Source organism: Neodiprion pinetum, chromosome 6, assembly GCF_021155775.2.
Source record: "Neodiprion pinetum isolate iyNeoPine1 chromosome 6, iyNeoPine1.2, whole genome shotgun sequence".
Lineage (NCBI taxonomy): Eukaryota > Metazoa > Arthropoda > Insecta > Hymenoptera > Diprionidae > Neodiprion > Neodiprion pinetum.
Window position 1 is genome coordinate 10,980,704 of NC_060237.1, and position 22,837 is coordinate 11,003,540.

The window sequence follows — 22,837 nt, forward strand, 5'->3', positions numbered from 1 at the left end:
AAGTGAATGAGAACGAGCGGCGACGCGGACTGACTCACCTAGTTGTGCGCCTTCGTCGCGACTCTTTCTACTCGTATCTCTCTTTCTCTCTTTTTCCATCCCCATCCCTCCCCCTCACCCCTGCGTCTCCGTAAGACGGGATACGCGGCGTTAAAGTAGCCAAACTACCGCGACTACGTTACGACTGACTTATTGCCCGTTTGCAGGATAAACTTTCCGCGCTCTCTTTATTACGTAAACTCGCGGTAGTCGGTGCTGTTATTATGCGCCGCGCACTTACACCGCAAACTATTATCCACCCCATAGACACCCTCGAAATTGTGCTTCAAGTTGCCGAACAAGTTTTAAGATGCTGCTGCTGCTGGTGCTGCTGCACTCATAGCGAAGCATTACTAACCTTTGAGAGATGCTCTTAGAACCCTTTTAGAATTTTATGGAAATATTGAAGCTGCACGTAACGATTATCCCTCTCTGTGTGACTACTGAAAAGCTTCGGAAACGCTACTGTGTTACTTCGGCACACGTATTCCGACTCAACGGAAGTCAGATCAACTGGACATCCCTTCCTTCCCGTTACAGCCCACTTTTATGGTCATTTCTAGGCATGTGTGTGAAACGCGACAGAATCACAGAGCATCGAAGGATCAATGGTAACATATCACTTTTTATAGCGAAAACACGTCGTCAAACGTAAGGTTTTTCCGACCTTTCCCCAAAGCTACCGACGTACAAATATCCCGAACGACCCGATCGTTAAGTCTTACACGAAGTCTTATTGTTGATATTTATTACATGACGCTGAGAGTCAAAACTTGGTTGATTACACGCACGTGTAGTCTTGGGGGTAAGTGGAGAGAAATTAATAGTGAAGGGGTTAAGTAAACCGCAAAACAGGGAAAAAACGTACCGAGAGAAACAAATCAAGGGCCGTGACAATAACGGCTTTCGTATGGCGAATTCGCACGAGGGATCGCGTTTTTAAAAAGCATTCAGAGCAGCGAAAAAAAGAGGCTTAACCCCGTTCAACTCGGCCGGCGTCAGTTGGTTATTAAGTCATAAAGATAGGCGATCTTGCGCCGGGCAAAAACGCGGACCCTTCCTCTGACAAAAAAATTACCACTACCGCATATCGCGCCCCTCCTCGTCCGCGTGGAGCGTGAGGTTTCATTATACATATAGTGATTTACCGTATTAGTATATTATTCGGTTTGATTTTATCTATTTTTTTTTTTCAAATTTTTTTCGTTTTTATTACAATTTTTTTTCACTCTCACGCGCCGTTCTTAAAAATAAAAGAAACACAGGAGAACGTGTTGATTCGCGTGAACTCGTCACATCGGAGTGTTTTCGACTCTATTTATCGCCGTCCGTATATAATATCTAACCGGCAAGTAATTTGCGCGGCTCTGCAACACTTATAACTCTTGCACCAGCTCAACGTGGTACCGGTTAGCCTGCTAAACGTTCACGTAATTAAATCTCTGTTCATATGTGCGCAGAGTATAGTATATTTTCCCCGTACCAGCCAACGGTATTTAATGTTTAATTTGGGAAATTTTAGCCACGGCACGGACGGAGTGAACTGAAATTTCATTTTGTACCGAAAGTCGGAGTTCAAGGAAACAGAAATGTGCTTCTACGTGTTAATTATTTTATTTTAAACAAGGAAAAATGGCATTAGATTACGACGTCTTGGAACGATTTTTTCAAATTATACACTCCCGTTTTTACAACGTATATTAGCAATTTTATGCTTTATCGCTTATTTCGAGTGCCAATTTTGTATTTCCTGTTTTTTAAACGTACACTCGTAAAATATTTCTCCAGCAGGCTACGCTCATTCTCGCGTTACAGATTTCCCGAGGGCGTTTTCGCCTCCCTTCTTCTTTTCATTTCAATCTAACATATATATATATATATATATGACTGCAGAGCTCAAAAAGTGAATCAGGGGTATTTTCCTTCTCCAGAACTAGTAAAATTGGCAAAGGTATAACGGATACCGAATTTTGGTAAAACTGCACAGGTCGCCGTCAGGGAGAGTGAGTGGAGATTAATTTTTATCGCGAGGATCGAGGTGGCGAGGCGAACTGACTAGCCGGCTGACTGCAGTTGCCTGTTATGTCAGAATTACCACCACCGTAAAGCTAAATGTTGCTCGTTCGGAGGAGGAAATCTTAACCTTTCGGTGAGCCGTCGCTATAAACTTTAACGATCACTTTTCGGATTGGACCAAGCCAGCCAACCAGCCCCAGTTCCCAGGGCGCATCGACACTCTGCACCCCGTAACATTTAGATATCGCGTGCGTTCCCTTCCTCCCCATCTCTACGGCAGCTTTTGTCCGATGTCAAGATACCCCTGCGAGCACGCACCATCTTCCGGTATGGTCCATCACCCGTGCCGGCTTAAAAATACGGGAAGGAAACAAAGTTGCGGAAACGGGCGGAGGGGAGAAAAAGTAAAAAGCGCCCCATCGCGCCTCGAGCTTTACGGCACGTTGTTTTAAACGCAATTTCAATTGATCAACCGGCTAATTTCATTTTCTACCGTAACTCCGTGTTCTCCACTATTTCCGAAATTGGCTATTCATTATTCGAAAGGTGGTGGGGCAAAGTGAGAAGGAGAGAGAGAGAGAGAGAGAGAGGCACGATGGGGAAATCGAGTGAAAAGCGAGGCTGAGTTAGGAATTGGGTTGGGCTAGGTTGGATTGGCTAAAGTTAACCCGAGCTTTGGCTAAATAGCTTCGTGTATTAGCCATACACGTGCATCTGTAGGAGGCGGCCCCACTAGTAGAGGTCCTGTCACCGCCCCTATGAGTCACACCAGCTTCGCCTTATCGATTCCTCCGAGAAGTGACTTGGCTGCTTGTTCGACTTGTGTTTTTACCCCTGCACCCCCTTCCGCTGTTTCCTGGTACATTGAATTATTAGGACGACCTGTGAATTTTGTTGGAAAAGTGAATGTAATATGCGAATAAGTAAACTGCGCAGCGCGATTAATCGAACGATCAGAAGATTTATCCTAGTACGGTTATTGATACTTTAAGCAATGTATAGACCATGTGAAAAAAATTTTGGCACTGAATTTCGCGCGCATGGAGCTTTGGAAAGTTGAATTTACTCTGTAAATTTGAATTGATGACAATTCACCGATTCTTAGTGATAAGTATTCTACTGGAAAACACCAGTGTAAATACACCGACGGTTTGGTGAAATTTCACTTATTTCTAGTGTACATACACTAATCTTTCCGTCTGGTGAACTTATAACTGGGAATCAGTGAATTTTCACCGATTCAAATGTAGACAGTAAGTTTTTTGTTCATGATAATCGCTTACAAGCAGATTGTCGACAAAATAATCCAAGTGTCTATGAATTTTTGTGAATCGTAAAATGTTGGGACTTGTTACTTTGTTGAAACGACACGAAAAGCGAATCGCTTTTACAATCAAGGCTCACCGTTCTCACCAACCATGTATAAGTTGATGTTGCGATAATGTACACATGTGGATGTTAATTCAAACTCGAAACATCCTCGATTAAGAACAAGTTGACGTTAACGTTTTATAAATTTTCAGAAGTTCGTTTGCCGGTAAATCCATTTCGAAACTCATCGTGCCGCAGTCGAAAAAGCTCCGCCATAAGAATTCATATACGCAGTATTTTTAGAGTTTCCTAACTTCAGCACTATATAGTTCTCTAAATTTTTCTAAATTATCGCAGTGAATTTATGGCACTCGTCATACTAATTGCTGTGAATTTTTCGGTAATTCTATTACCATTCTTCGTTAATTAATTTCTTGCCCATCGGGCCCCGTCAGTTGTATCAATCTTCTCGACTAGTCTTAGTTGGAGGAATTTTTTAGCGTGCTTGGATTCACAACTTTACTTAACATTATTAATTTCATCTCGAATCGATACCATACCTTTTAAGCTGCACGAGGCTGAAGCTAGCATTCAGAATTAGCAGCCAAACGTTCTGATGTTCATTCGAATAAGATAGTGAAGTCCAAGAATCAGAACTTTGTGAAATGTCTTGAATCCCCAATACTTTTATGCAATTATGAGGATAGATTTGAACTGCAATTTTCTATTTCGAAAACGTTTGACACGCTTGGCTGCTAGCTTCAGCTTTATTTCAATTGCCGTATGTAACTGTTGAAACTGTCTCGCCAATAGTTTTCCGTCGTTGAAGAAGAGAGTTGTAAAATCGTAGTCAGTTTTCAATTTCATTTTCGAAAGGTCGTTCTAGGGAGGGTTCAAGAAATGTTGAAATTAGCGTAATTGAACCCGTAGCAGAACGGTGTTGGGTATAAATTTGTGTAAATCGAGGTAGTACCGGAATGTTTAAACGTCGGGGATTAATATCCAGCTCACGTGTCTAGTAAGTTTTCAATCCTCTAAATTATCGGCGTTAGACCCCCCGCGGGCGGAAAGAGGGACGCGCAAGAACACCTCGGGCGATTAAAACACTAAATCCTGGCGTGCCCGTTTTCCGTTTCCCGTTTCCCATTTCCCATTTCCCATTTCATCGGAGGAAGAGGGTAGGTATCTTCGCCGGCTGGGCACGGAGTCGGATGGTGCGTCTGGGCAAACAATGACTTCCACCGTGGAATTCGCGTAATTAGGCAATTGAGCGGGTTGCAAACCACGCGCGATGCGTTCGAGGGCGAAATGCTTTAACCCCGAGGAAATTTGTTGATTGGGGGTGCTTTACGAGCCCCTGAGTTTAGATGCGGCCATTTCGCACATGATACGGAAGCAGGATTTAAAACCCGCGATACGAGTGCCAGGCGTTTGTTACTCTCAAAGTCCATGTAACAGCTCATTTCTAACATCTCAATCAATCATCCCGAGGTTATCAAACTCCTGTCGCTTCGAGCTATTACTCAATGTCTTTGTAGCTTCGAGGCTTAAAACTGAGTAAAAATGAATACGTTGAATTACCTCGGACTTACGTGAGTCAATTAATCATCGCTTCGTTATTAGTTTTTACCTCGCGTCATCCACCTGAGTGCAGTAATTTTCGGTCGAAAATCTAAAAATCTTACGTGCTCGATTTTATCTTTTTTTTTTTAGCCTGCCAGCTGCCGCCGTCTGTTATTAACCGTCTAGTAAGTTAAAGGTGATAAAGGTACATGAAACAAAAATAGACGGCTGAAAGCCGAACGTTGCGCTCTGTCATTCGGATACTTGTCGAGCATTAAACTTTGTGACTTTGTAATAGGGGGAAAATCAAAGTACGGAGTAGACTCGGACGATACGATCTTTAGAGCGATATGCTTCCTGATAAGAGACAAAAATTGTACACGTGGAGCAAGTTGTAAATTAAAGGGCTGCAGGCTGGATTCTAAGAATGCTATACTGCTCGAATGAAAAGAACGGCAGTGTCATCTTGAAAAACAACACAAAATCGTTGAGCACTTTTATTTTGGGGAAACATGATGGCCTGCGCGACAAAATAAGAAAAATAAAATTGGTTTGACTTCCATTTTTGTCGATAATTATTCACGGCATTTTGCGTTGACACTTAAGGATCAATGAATATAATCGAATGGAATTTTATCAAATTCGAATAACAAAAGCTAACGCATCAACATTTCTGAAAAGAGCTTGTAGTTGGCAAGTTGGAAATGATTAATCTCAGATATCTTTCATCCGCTGTTTCTGGAATTATTTTGCTCACTGTAGAGATTTCCAACAATCGTCTTAAAAAATTGTACAAATACTTACCTCCAGAGCGAGTACAAATGTATGTTAGTAAGTACGGTACAGTTACATTTCCGCTTTACAACTCTCATATACGTTCCGATTATGAAACCTTTCCCAGACCGTTGATATCAATTAACTTCATTTATTGAAATTGCCCAGATTCACGTAATCTATTACGGACGATAGACGTTACTTCGAAAATAACATTGCTGGAGGTTTTTCGAACGATTTCTTCTCATTTCTTAGCCTCTGATTTAAATGGTTATACCTATCATCCCTTGGGAAAAAAACACCATGGAAGCTCTTCTTATCTGAAATATTTTTCTTTTCTCTGAACATAGAGACGCGTGCATGCGCTGAATGTGGTTCAGTTCTACAGAAATCAGTTCTACAGAGCAAATGTTTTACAGGATAGATTTTACAAACTCGTTTCTACAGAAATATTTTTGGACAGAAAGAAATTCGAGATTTACATCAAAAATAATCCTGCATAAATTATTCTACAGGAGAATTGCTCTACAGAATATTTATCTACAGAAAGGAATTCGAGATTCGCATCAGTAATAATCCTCCATGATCTGTTGCACAGAATATTTTTTTACAAATTGCGTTTAACACAACGCACATTCTGTCAGAGCAATGATCGAATTGTCAAAATCATACATTTAATCGTGAATTTCGTACATTTTGATTAAATTAACTTAATTTAATCTCATTACTTGCGTGTTAAACGTCCGTCGTGTCGAACGTGAATTGCGTTGGGTCTGTGAAACTATAAAACTATTCTGTATAAAAATATCTGTCAAACAATTCTATAGAATAATTTATGCAGTATTACTTTTGACCTGAATCTCGAATTCCTTTCCGTATAAAAACATCCTCTAAAACATTTGCCATGTAGAACTGATTTCCGTCTAATCGATCCCGCTCGGCACGCGCTCAGCATGTTGCGTAATCAATCTCAGAATTAATCCATCTCGTTAACGAGAACTCGCGGGCAAAATAACACGCATCGACTCTCATCATCCCCCGAAAATCTTCGCGCATAGTATACCCAACCCGAACCGTGACCGTCGAGTCACGTGCCAATAGTGACACGCGTTCTCGCCTGGGGAGATATACAGCTCGAAGGTTACCCGGCGATGGGTTTTCCCTCCTAAAAGCTACCATCGGAATCCCTCATGGCTGTCGGCGAAGCTTTTCCCCGTCCGTCCATATCTATCTATATACGTGTAACCCGGAGGTGCGAGCGTAGGGCAGCTCTCCAGGAAATGTCGCACAATGCAGGGGAGGGCGAGAGCCGGGCACATCCGAAGGAACAACGAAAGACAGGGGGGTCTGTCGCTGTCGTTCGGGGAGGGTTGTAGTCCTCGAACCTCATTTATCGTGCCAGTCTAAAGGTTAACCTCTGCCACGTACGCTCTCGAGTGAAAACGGCACCGCTTTCTCATATCGTACTTCGTTATTCGACCATGGTCTCTGAGCGCTGTAGAGACGACGGAGTTTCCCAAAACTATTTCAAAATGCTTTTCAAGTGACGCGCTACGGTCGGTCGTTATCTCCGGCTCCATCTCGATCTCAAGCTCGTGGATTTACACGCTCGATGTTAAAACGAGCGAATATCGCACGTGCACGCAACCTAATTCCACCGACGACGAAATTTCTCTAGAACCGAGACAACCGCGTGGCGATAGTTTTTAGCGTACTGGTAAAATCCAGTTTGTTTTGCTCCCTAACTCCAGCTTACCCCCTCAGCATAGGAGAGTACTCCGAAATTTAATCTCACCAACTTTCTGCCCAAAGAACGCGTCGAATGATACTTGCAGCATACTTGAACGATAATTGTTGAATAAAGAAAAAAAATGCTTGGAAGTGACGAGTTTTTTTCAACGTTTATGGAACGGTATGTGACAACGTTAAAAATCTGTTCTATTCGCTTGAAGACAGAGTACTGAGAATGAAATGCTATTAACAAATGGAAGTGTTCAACCGAAGACAATATGGTGACCCAAACACAGTATGGACGTCCTTTACCGATGCCTGTACAGGGTCGTGTTTGCCGCAGTGAACGTCTTAAGGAGTATCAGTAAGTTTCGAATTATCCGAAGAGGGTATATTCCTTGTACCTTCCATTCCATTCTTTGTTTATACTCATTTTCCATTTTTCAATTCATGACCAGCAGCTGTAGACTATATGGTCAAGATTAAAGCCTTGGTAAGAAACATTGCCATTGCAGAGGTTACCCAGGGAAGTGTGAAAGAAAAGTATGAAAATGTCCCGGAGGTGAATAAGAGAGAGGAGAAACGAAAATAAGGTCATGCGGTACTGCAGAAAGACATTCACGTCGCGTCCTCTTTATCCCTGAGGCATCCAGTTTTTCATTTGTATCCCATCCTCTTCCAGCAGCGATTATTTTCATTTTGTTTCACCCATTTATCTTCTCCTTTAGTTTTTGTTGGTTTTTGTTAGTTCGTTTCAGTTTCAATCCCAGCGTGGATTTGAAGAAGCTGTACCAACCTTATTCGGACACGTAGCCTTGTATACCCACGTGTACCTACTCTTCAAATTCGATCATCCAAATTCCCATGCAGGGACTTTGACAAATTTCTACATCACTCTCCAGTCTATCGGGGCACTGTGCAGAGAATGGACTGCCACGACATTTTCAAGTCTTGGGCAATCGATAAGAAGGTGGCGGTGGCACAGATAGACACCAAACAAACGAGGCCAAGGGAAAACCTACCCGAGGACTCGCGATTCGCTCGTTCGTCCGGAACTCGCGCCGAGTCTTTGCTGTTGTACATGCAGTATTTACCGTATATATGCGTATACCCGCACTGCTGCATACAAAATCCGGGGACACACGATGGCCGGCTTATGCCGACAAATATGCATAATTTTCATGGCATATTCACCTCTTTCACCTACACATGGCTACGCTTCATGGGGAAATGTATGGCACTTGCACGTATAATTCGTAGACTATATATCTACCGCTGTTAACGCCACAAATGGAGATACCGTAATACGCACCCCTATTCATGTGCCTACCCTGAATATCAACGATACGAGCGATCGTCTCTCGTTGTGGTTTGGAAATTTTCATTACGAAATGCATTGTAGGGTGTCAAGGAGTGCAAAGTGTGCATGCAACTGTTTCACTTTTTGTCATTCGTACTTTTTTTTTGGCTCTCAGCACCTTTAAATCTTCCCCTAAGTCCTTTTTTAATTGAATTTGATGAGACGGAATTAATTCCAGTGAGTTGAAATGACGTTAGAAACAGAAATTTATTTGATTCCACGCCAAGTCGATTATCCAAAATGGGTTTATATTCAAACGAAACCTATTTGCTTTAAAGAAATTCAGATCAATTTTTGTCTCCGAGAGTTGTTCTGTCTTTGTTACGATAGTGGCGATTTTGATACTTGACTGTGTTTCTTGTGAATCAATCTGTGTACCCAGCATTCAAGATAAAGTGTTGTGGCACTGTTATCACTATTTGTGAAAGCATCGAAATCGACGAACATATGTATTCGCAATTTACGATCCAATATATTCGAAAGCAACTTTGATGCAATTTGACAAAACATTCAACTAGCATACAGTCCATCATCGGATTTAAAAATATATCTCCTCTCCAGATTTTTCTAGTACATACGCGTTCGTGTCTCGAAACCAGTCGCAATATTGATTTTCAGATACGTCAATTTTAGCGACCAAGCGACGAATTACTGAGCTACCACATGACACTGCAAATAATCAGCCATACCATTTTCATAAACGAAAAACGCGTCTCCTTTTCGGCCGTAATTCCAGACCGAAAATTGTTTTGGGCTACAAAATTTGCGTTACATTAGGCAGAATTTATTCGGGAAAACGTTGAGACCCTGGAATCTGTACAAATATTCTTACGCATAACCAATGGTGTAATGCATTTTTCAGAGAACGGACTCCTCTCGTTCGAGAACCCAAACTATCATCTGGACCCGGCGCGCCTCGACGACGCCCTGAACAGTAACAGCGGCAGTTCCCTCTACGACGAGCTTTACCAGGAATTGGTTGGCGGCGGAGAAGTGACCGGGGGTGGCGGCGGAGACGGAGGCGTAACCAGGGTACAGGCCCGACGCACCTACGCAGCACTTGACCTTGGAAGTATGGGGGTCGACGTAACGCAAGGACCTCTCACCCAGGAGTCGGGGGAGGACGCCGCCGACAACACCGACAATCACAACCTGAGGTTAGCTTAGCCTTTAAACCCGGTTCTATTTCGGCTTTCAGACATCCTGCGGCCTCACCGAATTCCCACTAAGTCGCTGGGCTAAACGTTTCTTTCGCAAGATCGATTCTCTTACCCCGGTACCCGTATTCTTGTAGCTTTCGTATTTCTGGTTGACAGAAAAAAATACGACAATCGCGTAGCGATCAAGTGCGGATTTCGTACCAATTTCACAGTCATTTTATACTAAAATTGAGCTTTCAGACTAGACTTATCATGGGCAAAAAATCACTATTTTTAGGACTCGCTGTGGTTTCGTTCTTAACGTTACAAACATTTTTGCAACTCGCAGCGGCATGAATTAGTAACTTTAACGTAGCAAACTGTGCCAGTTCCCTATTTTACACTTAGAAAAATTTCATTTGTTATAGTAAATAGAAAAATTCAGTAAAACAGGTACCGTTAAAAAAACTGATTGAATATTTTTGGAATTACGAAAAACGAGGTACGCCTAACCATTTTGCGCTATTGTCGATCCTTTTTTTGGTAATTGCAACGCAAAATCAGTTTGTTCGGTTTACTCTACTTTTTTGGCTAAATAAGGCTTTAACGTAGATTTATCGTTGCATAAGCACTAAATTTTCGCAACAGTTACAAGAAAATATAGTAACAGTGGTCGCAATGGGAAAGAATAGTAACGGATGCTAGACTTTCTGGTAACAGCTACAAAACTAATTTTCATTTTGTACCTAGAACTAGATTTTTCGATTGTGGTAAAAAATGAAAATACTTAGGGCTGAGCGGTAACCGGAACTAAAAATTTATCTCGGTGTGAGGAAGGTTTTACTAAATCAAACAGTCATATTTCTCGTGTGAAAAAATCCATGATATCACAGACTACGTTTAGTTCGTAAAGAATTTTGATTTTGAATCTGTGTAATCGATCAAGTTCATATTTCTCATAATCAAACTACGATACCAGCCATTTCTAAGCACACAGTTTCCAACATTCCCGACTCGATGATGAATATAGTCGCATGGCGGTTAAACCAGTGAGAAATTAGAACGAATAACTTTATCCTTACGTGAGAAATGGGCCGCGCAGATAAAATGTTCGCGAAAAGTTATTGTGATCAAAGAAACAGATCGAGGAGGTCAAGGAGAATTTGCCTACTTGAATTTTCTAGTTTCACAATGAAACTCGTGATATAAACACTGTTACTCAATTAATAATTCACGCCCGAGTTTCTCAAAACTTGGTAGCAATTGCGGTTCGATTAGAAACGAATCAACATTCGCCGGAGATCAAAAGCAAGTTGCCTATTCTCACGAATCCTTGTGATAGTTGCAAGGTAATTAGGAAGCACGTGATTAAATTGAGAACACGATTAACCTCGTTTGATCCGCGGGCACTAAATTTCTCTCGCCCGTTACTCTATTAGGCGAAACTATTATTGTCGAAGAGCCAGCACGGCGGCTCGATTCGTCGTGCAAACGATATTAATAATCGTAGATAATAAGCGACATCGCGTTTTGTACGTTAATTAATTGTCGCATGTTTCATGCCGAAACTAAAACAAAAAGAAATAAGCAAAGCCGAACAACTCGTTCAGTCGCGTGAAATATACGTGAATAACTGATCGAGAACATTTTTGAAGAACCCTAACCTCGTGACATTAAATGATGAGACGTTTCCATATCAATTATAAAAAAAACAAACACTCATACGGTACAGTAATGCGAACAAGTTTGAACCTTTGAGTAATGTATCGAGTGCGCAGATTTGGAGCTGCGAAAGCTGGACACGTAATATTGTAAATTCGCGGTTACGTATAAACGAGGCTGCAGGACGATATGCTGTAAGAACTCGCGAGTCATCTTCTCACGACGTCTATTTCACCCCGGTTGGCTATAAAACTCCGAAGTTAGACCTCGTCGAGGACTGCATAAAATTTCAATAAATCTGCCCGGGGTGAAAGATAGAACGAACGGATGAAACCGGACGAAACCAAACGGAACTCCCCATGTTTCAAGAGGTAGTTCAGAGTTATTGAGGACAGTTTCGATCTCTCTCGGACCCCGCGAACTCTTCTTCCGAACCAAAGAGGAGGAGTTCAAATTTACGATTGTGTTATCTTTCTCCTCAATTTACATATCACTATATTTCTACCATGCTTCTCTATGTTGTATATTGTCTAACGCGCAATACGCGATTCAGTAGGGTCATTTTTCCAAGATTTTTCAAACAAATCGGAACGTCGATGCGTTTCTTCCTAAATTGCTCTATACTCAGAATTTCTTATGAGATTTCAGTTTTCTGTTAACTTTTTAATTTCATTCCAGCTTATTTCAACCCAAAATGTATAATAAAATCGTAAAATTCAATTACTCATAAAATCCCATAGAACCTGCAATGAATTTCTTCAAGAATAGGAACCGACGCTATCCCGAGCCTTTATAAAAAGTACAGGTCTGTCAAAATGTGTTTCAGAGCCCTATAATTTGCGGTTTTCTACCGTGGGACCCTTCAAAAAAATTGATCAGGTTAAAAAAAGATTCTGTCTAAAGATGAGCGTTCTACGTTACGCGAAATATCGCGCTCATTTAATTTTTCTCTGTTTCACATTTTTTCGGATTTACGAAGAATCGTTAATTAAAATTTTCTCTATTGCTTAGATTAATCATAATATCATTTTACGTTACAAAAAAGAGTCACTTCTAATATTGTCTCCAGCTGATGTTTGAGAAGTGTATCTTACGACTTTTTCATTATTAATTCAATCTTGTAAAATATTTATAATTTAATATGAACTATTGATTTAAAAAAATAAGATTCCCATTCGATACATCGTTATGTTATGGATTTGATCTTTGGTTTGAATATAAAGTTCAGCAAAGAAATAATAATGAAAGTGTTACGACATGTTTTTACATGAATTCAAAACAAAAAATATTTAAAAAAAAGTATTAAAAATCCGATGAGGACCTCTTTCCGTATAACGCAGAACGCTCATCTTTTGGCAGGGTCTTTCGTTTAACCCAAACAAACTGTTCAGAAAGGATGCCATGTGGAAAATCGAAAGTTCTTTATTCCTGAAACACCTTATAATATGTACACGTTTCATTTTAGACAATTTTTTTAGAATCACGGCCCTGTACGCATTTGTTCTTTCAACTCTTACGTATAATCAACTCCGAGCGTCATGCTTAGACGCATTTAATTATTATGGATGCGATAACTTTCACAAATTGGGTGTGATAAATGTTTTTCCACGAGCTCCACGCTGTCCGCGCCACATGCTGTGAGCCTACTTGGTAACAAATAATGGATGGAAAGAGTTCCGCAATTTTCCTACACCTACGCTGTGCGTTCCCGTACCGTAAAAAATAACTTCTAAGCTTCTCGGTTCTGCTTTCCGCTCTCCAAACTTTTCCGAAATTTACAAAACAAATTTAAAGGCTTCCGTACAACTCGGCTGATAAACTTGATGTGTGTAATAATATATTTCTTTCGCGATAAGATGATCGCTGAAAGTTATGTGAAGATAAAATCAACGCAAAAAAGCACTCTTGCCGGATAGATTCGTCTTTCCTAAAAATCGGACTGTGTGTACAGCTAATGGGGTAAGAATAAAGTTGGAATACTTGTTTTGCCGCTGGGTGAAGCGAGGAGCTTACAAAGAGTACCTATAGGTACGTGAAACGCGAACTACGAGAGAACGAAAAAAAGAAAAAAATGCGTTAAAATTCACGTGACGCAGTCACTTCCCATTGACAATCCAGTTAGCGAAGTTGCGTGGGGTATATAAAATAAAAGTCTTTGTAAAATCGTTGTACGTGTCAGGCATATAATTACGCTTCGGGAACAAAGGGGATTTGCAGTGTAATATCATAACGTATTTCCTGAATCTCTGCAGCGTTCCTGACATATATCACAGGTATAATTTTTGTACATTATTTCCCTCGGGCAAAAAAATCGTCGGGTGAAACGTCAAAGATAATTTCTCTCTTATCAAGCTCGCGATTTCTGCTCTCTCACACGCACGCGCACACACACACACACACACGCATCAACAGTAGCGACGACAGACGGTGTCAAATCCGTCACACAGTCCCATCTCGCGTTAATCTTGTTCAGCGTTGAACAAAAGTGCGAACCCTAAGCCGCGCCAGGAGCGAATTACCTCGAGGAATACGAGAATCCCGCGAGGAAAATACACGCTGACACAAAAGTTCCAACACTAACAGGACTTGTTTCACTGTTTATCTTCTTCTCCGGCTCCTTCTTCTTCTCCGCGGCAAACAGCTGTGACCAGAATCTGGAATCGCGAGGCTGCACAATTCCCGCCGCGGTGTTTCCGTTTGCACAAGACGTTCTGCATTTTCTTAATTACCTTCTTGAATTCTCTCGCAAGCTTCCTTTCCTGCACGCTTTATACCTGAGACGAATTTCAAAGAATTTAACAGCAAGTTTAACAATTATAAAATTTTCCAAATTAGAACACCGGCGTTACGTCGAAATAACTTTTCTCGTTTTCTTCGAGTCTTCGGTAGCAAATCGAAAATGGTGAACATGAATAATTTCTGAACAATTTCAAGTATACGGGATAGAACCAGAAATATGATTCTTTCTCATATGAAGTTATATTAAAATATCTCTTCAATAATACCGCGTATCGTGAAATATTTGGAATGGCAAAAGGAAAATTGCAAATTGGTTTATTCCGAGATTTACTTTTGACTCTTGATAGGTGAATATTTACACCAACTTTACAACGGCATAATTTTTCACTGGCGATCGTTTCGCGAGATAAAATTTAATCGCGATTCAAGCGAGGCTTTTCCTCCGGCGTTGAAAAATTACCCTAAACTACAAAAGGCTGCAACTGTAGCGATACATCGCGAATATAATAACGGCGCAAGCCGCGTGCATGCAAAAAAGTTGTAAAATGGTAAAACGAGTATTCCGCACCCTCAGTTCTTTTTCCAGCCGAGGAGTTAATCTTGACTCGCGGACTTCCATGCATAGAGGAAGCATCGTCTCGGTTTTCCAGGTTTCGGTGTTCTCTGGGAATCTGCACAGAGTGCTTGAACAATGTTGACGAAAAATTGCGCGCAGATGGAAGTGCGGGGAAAAACTCGTGTAATTTAAAAAGAAAGACAGTTTGGCCGGGCCTCGCTTGGCGAGAAAATATTAGATGACAACTGGAAGCAGGCGGCCTCTGCATCTCTCTCTCTCTCTCTCTCTCTCTCTCTCTCTCTTTCTCTCTCTTTTTGGCTCCCTCCCTTAGCCGTGGCGAACGCCACCCGACTATAAGTTCAGATTGAACTCAATCTAAACTTGCGACAAAGTTGCTCGGCCTCTCATTCGCAATCTCTGTATACTTTTGACCCCTTCTATTCCTATCCCCGCACTCCCCAAGACTAATACGAACACGACCAAAGGGTCTGGAATAGCCTACCCAGCATTCCTCAAATGACGTACCGCATCAAACTTGTTGGGTTATCGCCAATTTTTTGCTCGAACTTTTTCCCTTGAACTTTGCGAGACTTACTATTAACTCTAATGCGTTCAGACTTTCACGATTTGTACAGAAGTAATTTTACTATATTTTTCGAGAAAAGAATGTCATCATTTCTTCAATTTTATAACGCAGTTGGAATTTTTATTTTTATTTTTTTTTATACTTTTCCTTATTCAATAAAACTAGAAAATTTGTATTTTACACTTTTCGAGTTGAAATCGCAACTTTTTTTCTTCTCAAAACGCCTTTCACAAATTGGATATTCCGCCGGCGTATGTGGATACAATAAAACGAATCTCGCACGGTTAGCGAGAGAGTCGTGAGAGTTGGGTGAGTAGAAAACGACGCTTCATTGCCCGTACAAACACAATCTAGAAGGTTCCGAATTACAGAAAAATTTTGTGAAACACAACTATCAACTTATATATATATCGACACCAAACCCATCAGTTTCTCCAGCTATTTTGACAAAACAAAACCCGCGTGATTATGAAACTTGCAATTTCCAGACAAGAAAATTGGTCAGTTTCCAAAAACTACTCACGACAGAGATTCTGTCCAAGGCTTCTCAAATCGCACAATGTACGTGAGGTGGAAGCCGACAAGTAGAACGATCGCGATATCGATTTTTCAAAAATTCAAAAATCTGTTTTACAAAATTGTCGAAATAGAGAAAAGTCAAAATGCGGAATAAAATGAAATTAGGTTTATACCTGGAAAGTCACAATCTAGAATAGTCGGAAATTTAATTTTTTTTTTTTAGGAGTTCTACATTTTTGTCAGCATCCCCTTGAAAATTCGATGTTCCCACTCTTCTATTGTGTAGCCATTCTACTTTTTCATTCCCAGCCTGCACTCGGACCATCAAAATGACAGGATTAGGATTTCAAGTATTACATTTTTAGAAGCGCCAGGGGATGGATGTTGAGAGAGCATAATGTATAATCCGTATTATTCTTCATCCTTCAGAATCAGCTCGGTCCGAGTAACCACCTCAGGAATACTGGACAGGGGTAGATTAATACGAACCACATCAATCTCCATCAGATTTAGGAAAGCCTTGATACGCCCGCGCCGTTTCTTCTCCTATCCCATTCCCAGGCGGCGTGGCGTTGTTCACCGAGAAAGGAAACAGGAACCAGCGTTCGCTGCTCACGCACGAATCGGGTTGAAATTCTGCGCAGTTGATCGTTCACCGAAACGTCTTACCCGTCATGCTTTATCGGTGAAATTTCTCCGAACTTTCCTGCACCTTTTACCTCGCTCCATCCCTACAGATTTTTGGAGTTCGAAGACAAGGGACAAACGGCGCGGGCAGAAATGAGGATAAATTCGATAGCTAAACCCTCGTCACGCTCAGGAAGAAGATTCGGGTCCTTCTCCTGCTCCGAGAAAAAGTGCGGTTAATTCCGATTCGCTGGCTGTTGAAAAAGTGGATTTCTTATAATTACAATAACGGTTTAAATATACTTTTAGAATTACAGGAAAATGTCGTATAAGTATTTAGTGCGATTATAGTTGTCAGCATAATATTTTCTTGTTATCGCAACAAAATCTGTTTATTTAGTTGACCACTTTTTTTTCTATTTCAATAAGTCCTTAACGGCGATTTATCCACTAATATCAAATTATCGCAATAGTTCCAAAACAATATAGTACAAGTGACCATAATCAGAAATAGTTCTTAGTATAATGTAGTAAATCTTCTGGTCAAAGAAACAAAACTCAATTCCATTTTCTATCCAGAACTATATTTTTCAACCGTGATATACGAACATGAACATAGTCAAGATCTGTATAACAACCACGACCAGAAATTTTTTCTACGTGCAAATGATTTATACCGTTTCCAAGGTGAATGACCGTGATATGGAAAGGCCGAAAACAAACATCAGCCAAACCCTCTGAACGTCCTGAAAGCGCCCTGGTGCAGTGCTGCAGATAACAAAAAGCTCCTATCGTCCATATTTCACGGCCAATATACCCAGTCGCCTCGGGACGTCAATCGATTTGAAATTGAGTAGTTTTTAATGGAGTTTGCATATAGATATCTGCACGCCGGTTGAACCGCCGGGGATTATTCGGGGAACCGTTGATGCTGCTCTATTGATCCGCGACGTGTTAGGGAAAGGAAAAAACCATCTCAAACTCAAAAAGGGAATAACAGCCCCATTTTACGTGCAATTCTGAAGAAAATCACTTCAACACATTTTCATTTAACGCAAAAATAAAGAAACGGCATGATTTCTACGAAATCGCGATAGTAAATTCGTAGAAATCATCCCATTTCTTTATTTTTACGTTCAATGAAAACGTATTGAAGAAAATCTGTTCAGAATTTCCCGCCCGGCCCACAAAGCATTGATTCAGCAGTTCTACAAACATTTCCCCAAAAAACTTACTAAAAAAAACTAACACCACGTCGCAGCTGTGCCTGCATCCAAATTTAATGTGATCAAATAAAAATTTCACTCAGATAAAACCAACTTGCTCACAGTTGAATCTATATGAATGAAGATTGATAATATCTGACATAATCTAAGACCCAACCTAACCTAACCGCTATCTGTAAGAGTTTAGTCAGCGATCGCATAAATGTGTGAGCCCGTTCCGACGTGGCTTACGAAGATCGTTACACTTTCAAAACTATTTATCTGGTTGTAACGAACTATTTAGCCTAAAATCTGGCCTGACGTCGTAGTTATTAACAGAAGAAAAAAAAAGAATTAAAATTCTTTCAGTACGTCTCGGGTTACGAGCGATCTTAGGTCAGAAAGACTGATTTTTACACATGTATGAATGTCTGCGTCGTTTCGAAACAATATTAAGGATGTGTAAAACTATTTTCCAAATGCTCAAAAATGTTGAATTTTCTTTCAAGAGATCTAAACCTGTTCTAAGACGCCTGAAATACGTTCAAATCTGTTCCTAAAGCGACTAAAAGACATTCATACTAAAAGACATACATGCTATATTTTTTGAACGCGAAATTGACGTATTTTTTTTAACGTCTTCCTAACCGATGTATACAGAGGTCAGAGGTGCCTTAATTTTTTTCTACGTCTCTGTAAAAATTGTTTATATACTATTATTGTTAGCGTCTTGAAACTATCCTGAGACATCCTGATGTTATCCTTGTATATAGTTACCGGAAAAATATATTCAGGGAAATCGCTTCTTCTCGGCCTCCTCCCCTATATGCTATGATGCAAATTCACCGTCACAGTATTACCCTTCAGTTTGATGCAGAATATACGTGAAACTGCGAATCGATTCGAGTATATCCCTCCTATAGGTACGAAACTGAAGTGATTTTCAGACAGTATCTATTATTTACAGTATCGATCATATCGATAACGTTATCCGTATGGGTCAATTTTGTACTATCTGACAATGAGCTTTCACGTGCACGCGTTTGCTTACAAATACTCTTGCGCTGGTTGTGTGCTGATGATAATAATGCATTATCAGCAAATGAGGATAAATGTTTTTGCGTTGACATGTTCGAGGTGCTTGAGGTTTTTTATCTTAGACATTGGTCTACTTCAAAGAGGTTGGTTAGGCGAAAATAAATAATTTTGAAATCTACTTTATTATACGAGAGAATCGTATTTGTCTAATATTATTTATTTGGCAATATTCGCCCGATTTTTTTATTCGTAAGCTATTCAGATCTCTTTCAATGTAAAAAAATAGATAATACTATAATTGTGAACAACAGCTTAGAAGTCGATGCTTCACCATTCACATGCACGACGTGGAACCACTTGAATCCGTAATTTTTACACCATTGTCTAAAGAAATCTCAATGTGGAGAACACGACAGATATTTTATTTAAACCAAGCTCAAAGTTAATCTTATCTTCACAGGTGTATACAGAATCTTTCTGTTTGTCTTTCAGCAACTTGCGTAGCACAAATGAATTGAGAAGTGGTCAGCAAGTGGAAACTGAAATATTTTACACTCATTTTGAGAGAGTTTGAATTTAAAAAAAATTCCCTCCGTCTTCAAATTTCGTTGAAATTTGGGTATTTTATCAAAAAATTGATACGTATTTGAAAACGGGATAACAAAGTCTAAGTTTGATACATCACTTTTATTATCTTTGTAAATAAAATTGATTAATTCAATGAACGTATTATTCATTGTCAGCTTAAATATCGACATGAAAGACGCGACTATCGGCGTTAAAAATAACATCGATTAAAATATTGAAAATCGTTCGTTTGTCGTATTCGTCGTAATTCAAACAGCCGAGATCCATTTCAACACGAAGCTGCAGTGAGGAGGATGCGAAATCCGGAGTTTACGATCTTCTCAAAGAGGCAAATCGTAATTCCGAGCCGTGAAGTAAGAGAGCGTTGGATTATGACGCGTGAAATTTGGTGGCTTGTCTTCCTAGGCGGTAGGGCACGTAACAATATCGTAACGAAACCTAATGTGACGTGAACCGAGTCTTCTTTCGTGCCATAATCCTCGTAAGCGTGAGTCAGACGATTTCTAGTTCCGTTGGTGTATACGAACGCCTTACACAACCCCTGCAGAGATCCACCCCCGAAATCGCAGTGCTTTCAACCAATCGCCTCCTCAACCAACGCGACGGTACGTTCGTCTTTTCTACGTGCCAAAGTCACTCAAGGTTATCGCCTGTGACCCAAGCTGATGCCGATGCTGGTCCCACTCCAACGAAACAGTACGAACCAAAAACATTTTTATTTTAAGGAACAATAAGGATATGGCGCGATAAATACGAAACCGTGATCGCGATTTTTTATATTTCGTATCACTATTGGGCTAATGTTTTCTCTTGAAGTATCGTATCTCGAGACTGTCAGGTTGAATTTTTAGCTTAAAATATCAAATATCGTACGAGTTATGATGTTTTGCTTTGAGAATTTCTCTTCCCATTCAAAATCAAATTGTAGGTTAAAAACGAATCGCGGCTTGAAAAAAGATGTTTCGAAGTTCCTTTAAAATATTTTCCAGTCAAACATTCAAACGGCTTCGTTGTAGCAATCGTTTTAATAATGGTTGGATCCGAAACGAAACCAGCAGAGTGACGGTTATGTAATTTAGCCGAAGCGTACGCGTTCAGGTTCAAAAGAGAGGATGAATCCATTGTAAGGTCCGCAAAGTCAATCGAGGGTAAATCTCAGCCCGAGCCTTTATACAAGGAGTAAATTGATCGAAACGGAAAGTGATGTGATTGGTTAAAGGAGCCGAAGAGAAAAAGGTCGGTAAAAAAGAAACAAAGAACACACGAAGGAAACACTGCGGCGGCAATTATCTGCCCGCGAACAAGTCGATGCACTTCCCTTCCTGTGGCTACAAATGGACGAACCATTACATTAATGGAAGCCAGTGTAAGAGCGACGCGCTTCCATGGCCACGCCAAGATAACATCTCTGTTTCCACACCCAGGAAAGGGTGAATGTTTTGTAGACCTTAACCCGGAAAAATCCCCTCGTTTTTTTTTCTCTTTATTTTCTTTCGACGAAATTTTCTTTTTCAACCGACGCGTGCCACATATCTCAGCACCATAATTCGCCCTGGTTTTCTCTGTGAAACATTTACTCGGGTTAGATTTATGGCAGGAGACTCGTCAATCCTTCCTCGACACGTATTAACTCAGTATTTGGCGGCGAGACCCGATATATTAGGACATGACGCAGGGGTGACACAGGTCCTGGCACAAAAACGTAATATCGCTCGGAAAAAATAAGTATCTAGGAAGGCTTCGTATCGATTTGTCCCGCTGTGTTTTTGTTGTACAAATAAAAGACTGGAATGCGATTGGAATCTCTATGCTGATGACGATTTTGAATGGAAACACTGCGTCAGTTGGCTTTGAGAAATCACACCATGCCGAGCAAACACGTCGTGATTATTTTATTTGGCAGAAGAAAGAAAAATGTCTAGCGTGCGTGGAAATTATCAGGAACACGTCTGACTTTACCTCCTTCGGACAGATTTTAGTTTTTTAATTATCGGAGATTAAGGAACTATTCCATTTTTCAACGTGATAACACACAAATGGTTTTGGTGTGGTCAGCTGGTGCAATTTCAGCACCTGGAATGTTTCACATACGTGAAAGGAGGTAATTGGAATTCAAGAAATGAGTTGGAAGGAGTATTTAAATTTCAAATATCTTGAATGAGGCAGACTTCGATTTAAGACAACTTAAATATCCAGAGAAAATAAAAATAAACAACGAAGGTGCGGTCGATTATACGCGGCATACGGTTTGCAGAATTTCGGTCAGTCGAATGAATTATTCAATGAATTAAAATTTACATCCTGCGGTTAATGAATACATGGCAATCCTACGTATGGTATGATATTTACGCCAGTGATGACAATTTTTCAATAAATTAGTAACACAACACCGGCGCCTTTCGATTTGAATAAATTAAAAAAGGCCAAGCGTGACTTCGTACAGCGTTAGAATTTGTCACACGTCGATTGAGCTCGTCGTTAAATTAGGTACGTGAAACGCATGCGAACGTAACTCTGGAGACGTGTGTGAAATCTTGAAATTATCATTAGTGACGAAGTATGGAATAGAAGAAGATGAAAAGAAACGGGAGAAGATCAACTCTACGAAATTAAAACGAAGCGCGGTTCGTCGCGGTTCTCACAAAGGAATATTAAAACTGTATAATAAACGTAATGATGTAAGAAAAACTTTTTTATCCATCAGTAAAAATAGAGTGAAAAATAAACGGAACGGCTGCAGCAGTAAACTATTCGACAAATTGTTTCCTTCGCGCGAGGTCCCCATTATCCCAGGTTTCCTCGCTCAATGCTAGTGCCTTTCACCTAATTATTCTCTGGAACAGAGGTAATCGTTTCTCAGTTCACTCCACGCAGGTGGCTGGAATCATCAAAATGCCGAGAACAAGGAGTGAACAGTTATTTTCCATTTCAACTTCGCCGGCTAATCAGTTAGTCGAGGCAAGAAACATCATTTCAAATTAACACCTTATTGGAGAGAGGTGACAAAAAAGTTACGAGAAAACCAAGTAGAAAAAAAAATTACAGCAATATATGGACATCAGTGTGCAGAAAGGAACGAATTCTTTTCATGATAACAATTCAAATTTTTTTTCTATGTTTTTCCCGCATAATCTATTCGCGTTAAAAAAAATATCTTCGAACTGCTGCGTGTCGTATGTTCAGCTCGGCGACCCCTGGCGCCATCCTTCTCGGTACTATTCAACTAGGATAAGCCAGTGCTGTGATAACATTCGAAGGTATACCTACTCAGGTTCTGCCCATTTTTTAAAAGATAAATCACATTCAAGTGTATTGAAAATTTATGCTGGTATGACCCGTGGAGATGCGTTACGCATATCGAAATAATAAACGTAGAGTGGAAGT

The 22,837-nt window shown here is 40.4% G+C and overlaps 1 protein-coding gene across 10 annotated transcripts in view; it reads left to right on the forward strand.

Moving 5' to 3' along the window:
• LOC124222247 (protein Fe65 homolog) overlaps positions 1-22,837 on the forward strand; it is a 201,529-nt gene that overhangs the window by 135,188 nt on the left and 43,504 nt on the right. For 9 of the 10 annotated variants that reach the window (XM_069137519.1, XM_046633031.2, XM_069137522.1 and 6 more), the window contains one exon: positions 9,657-9,951. In XM_069137519.1, coding sequence (XP_068993620.1) covers positions 9,657-9,951 — 295 coding nt within the window. Of the gene's footprint in view, positions 1-7,620; positions 7,799-9,656; positions 9,952-22,837 lie in introns of those variants that run through there. The other variant, XM_069137523.1, reaches the window with a different exon arrangement.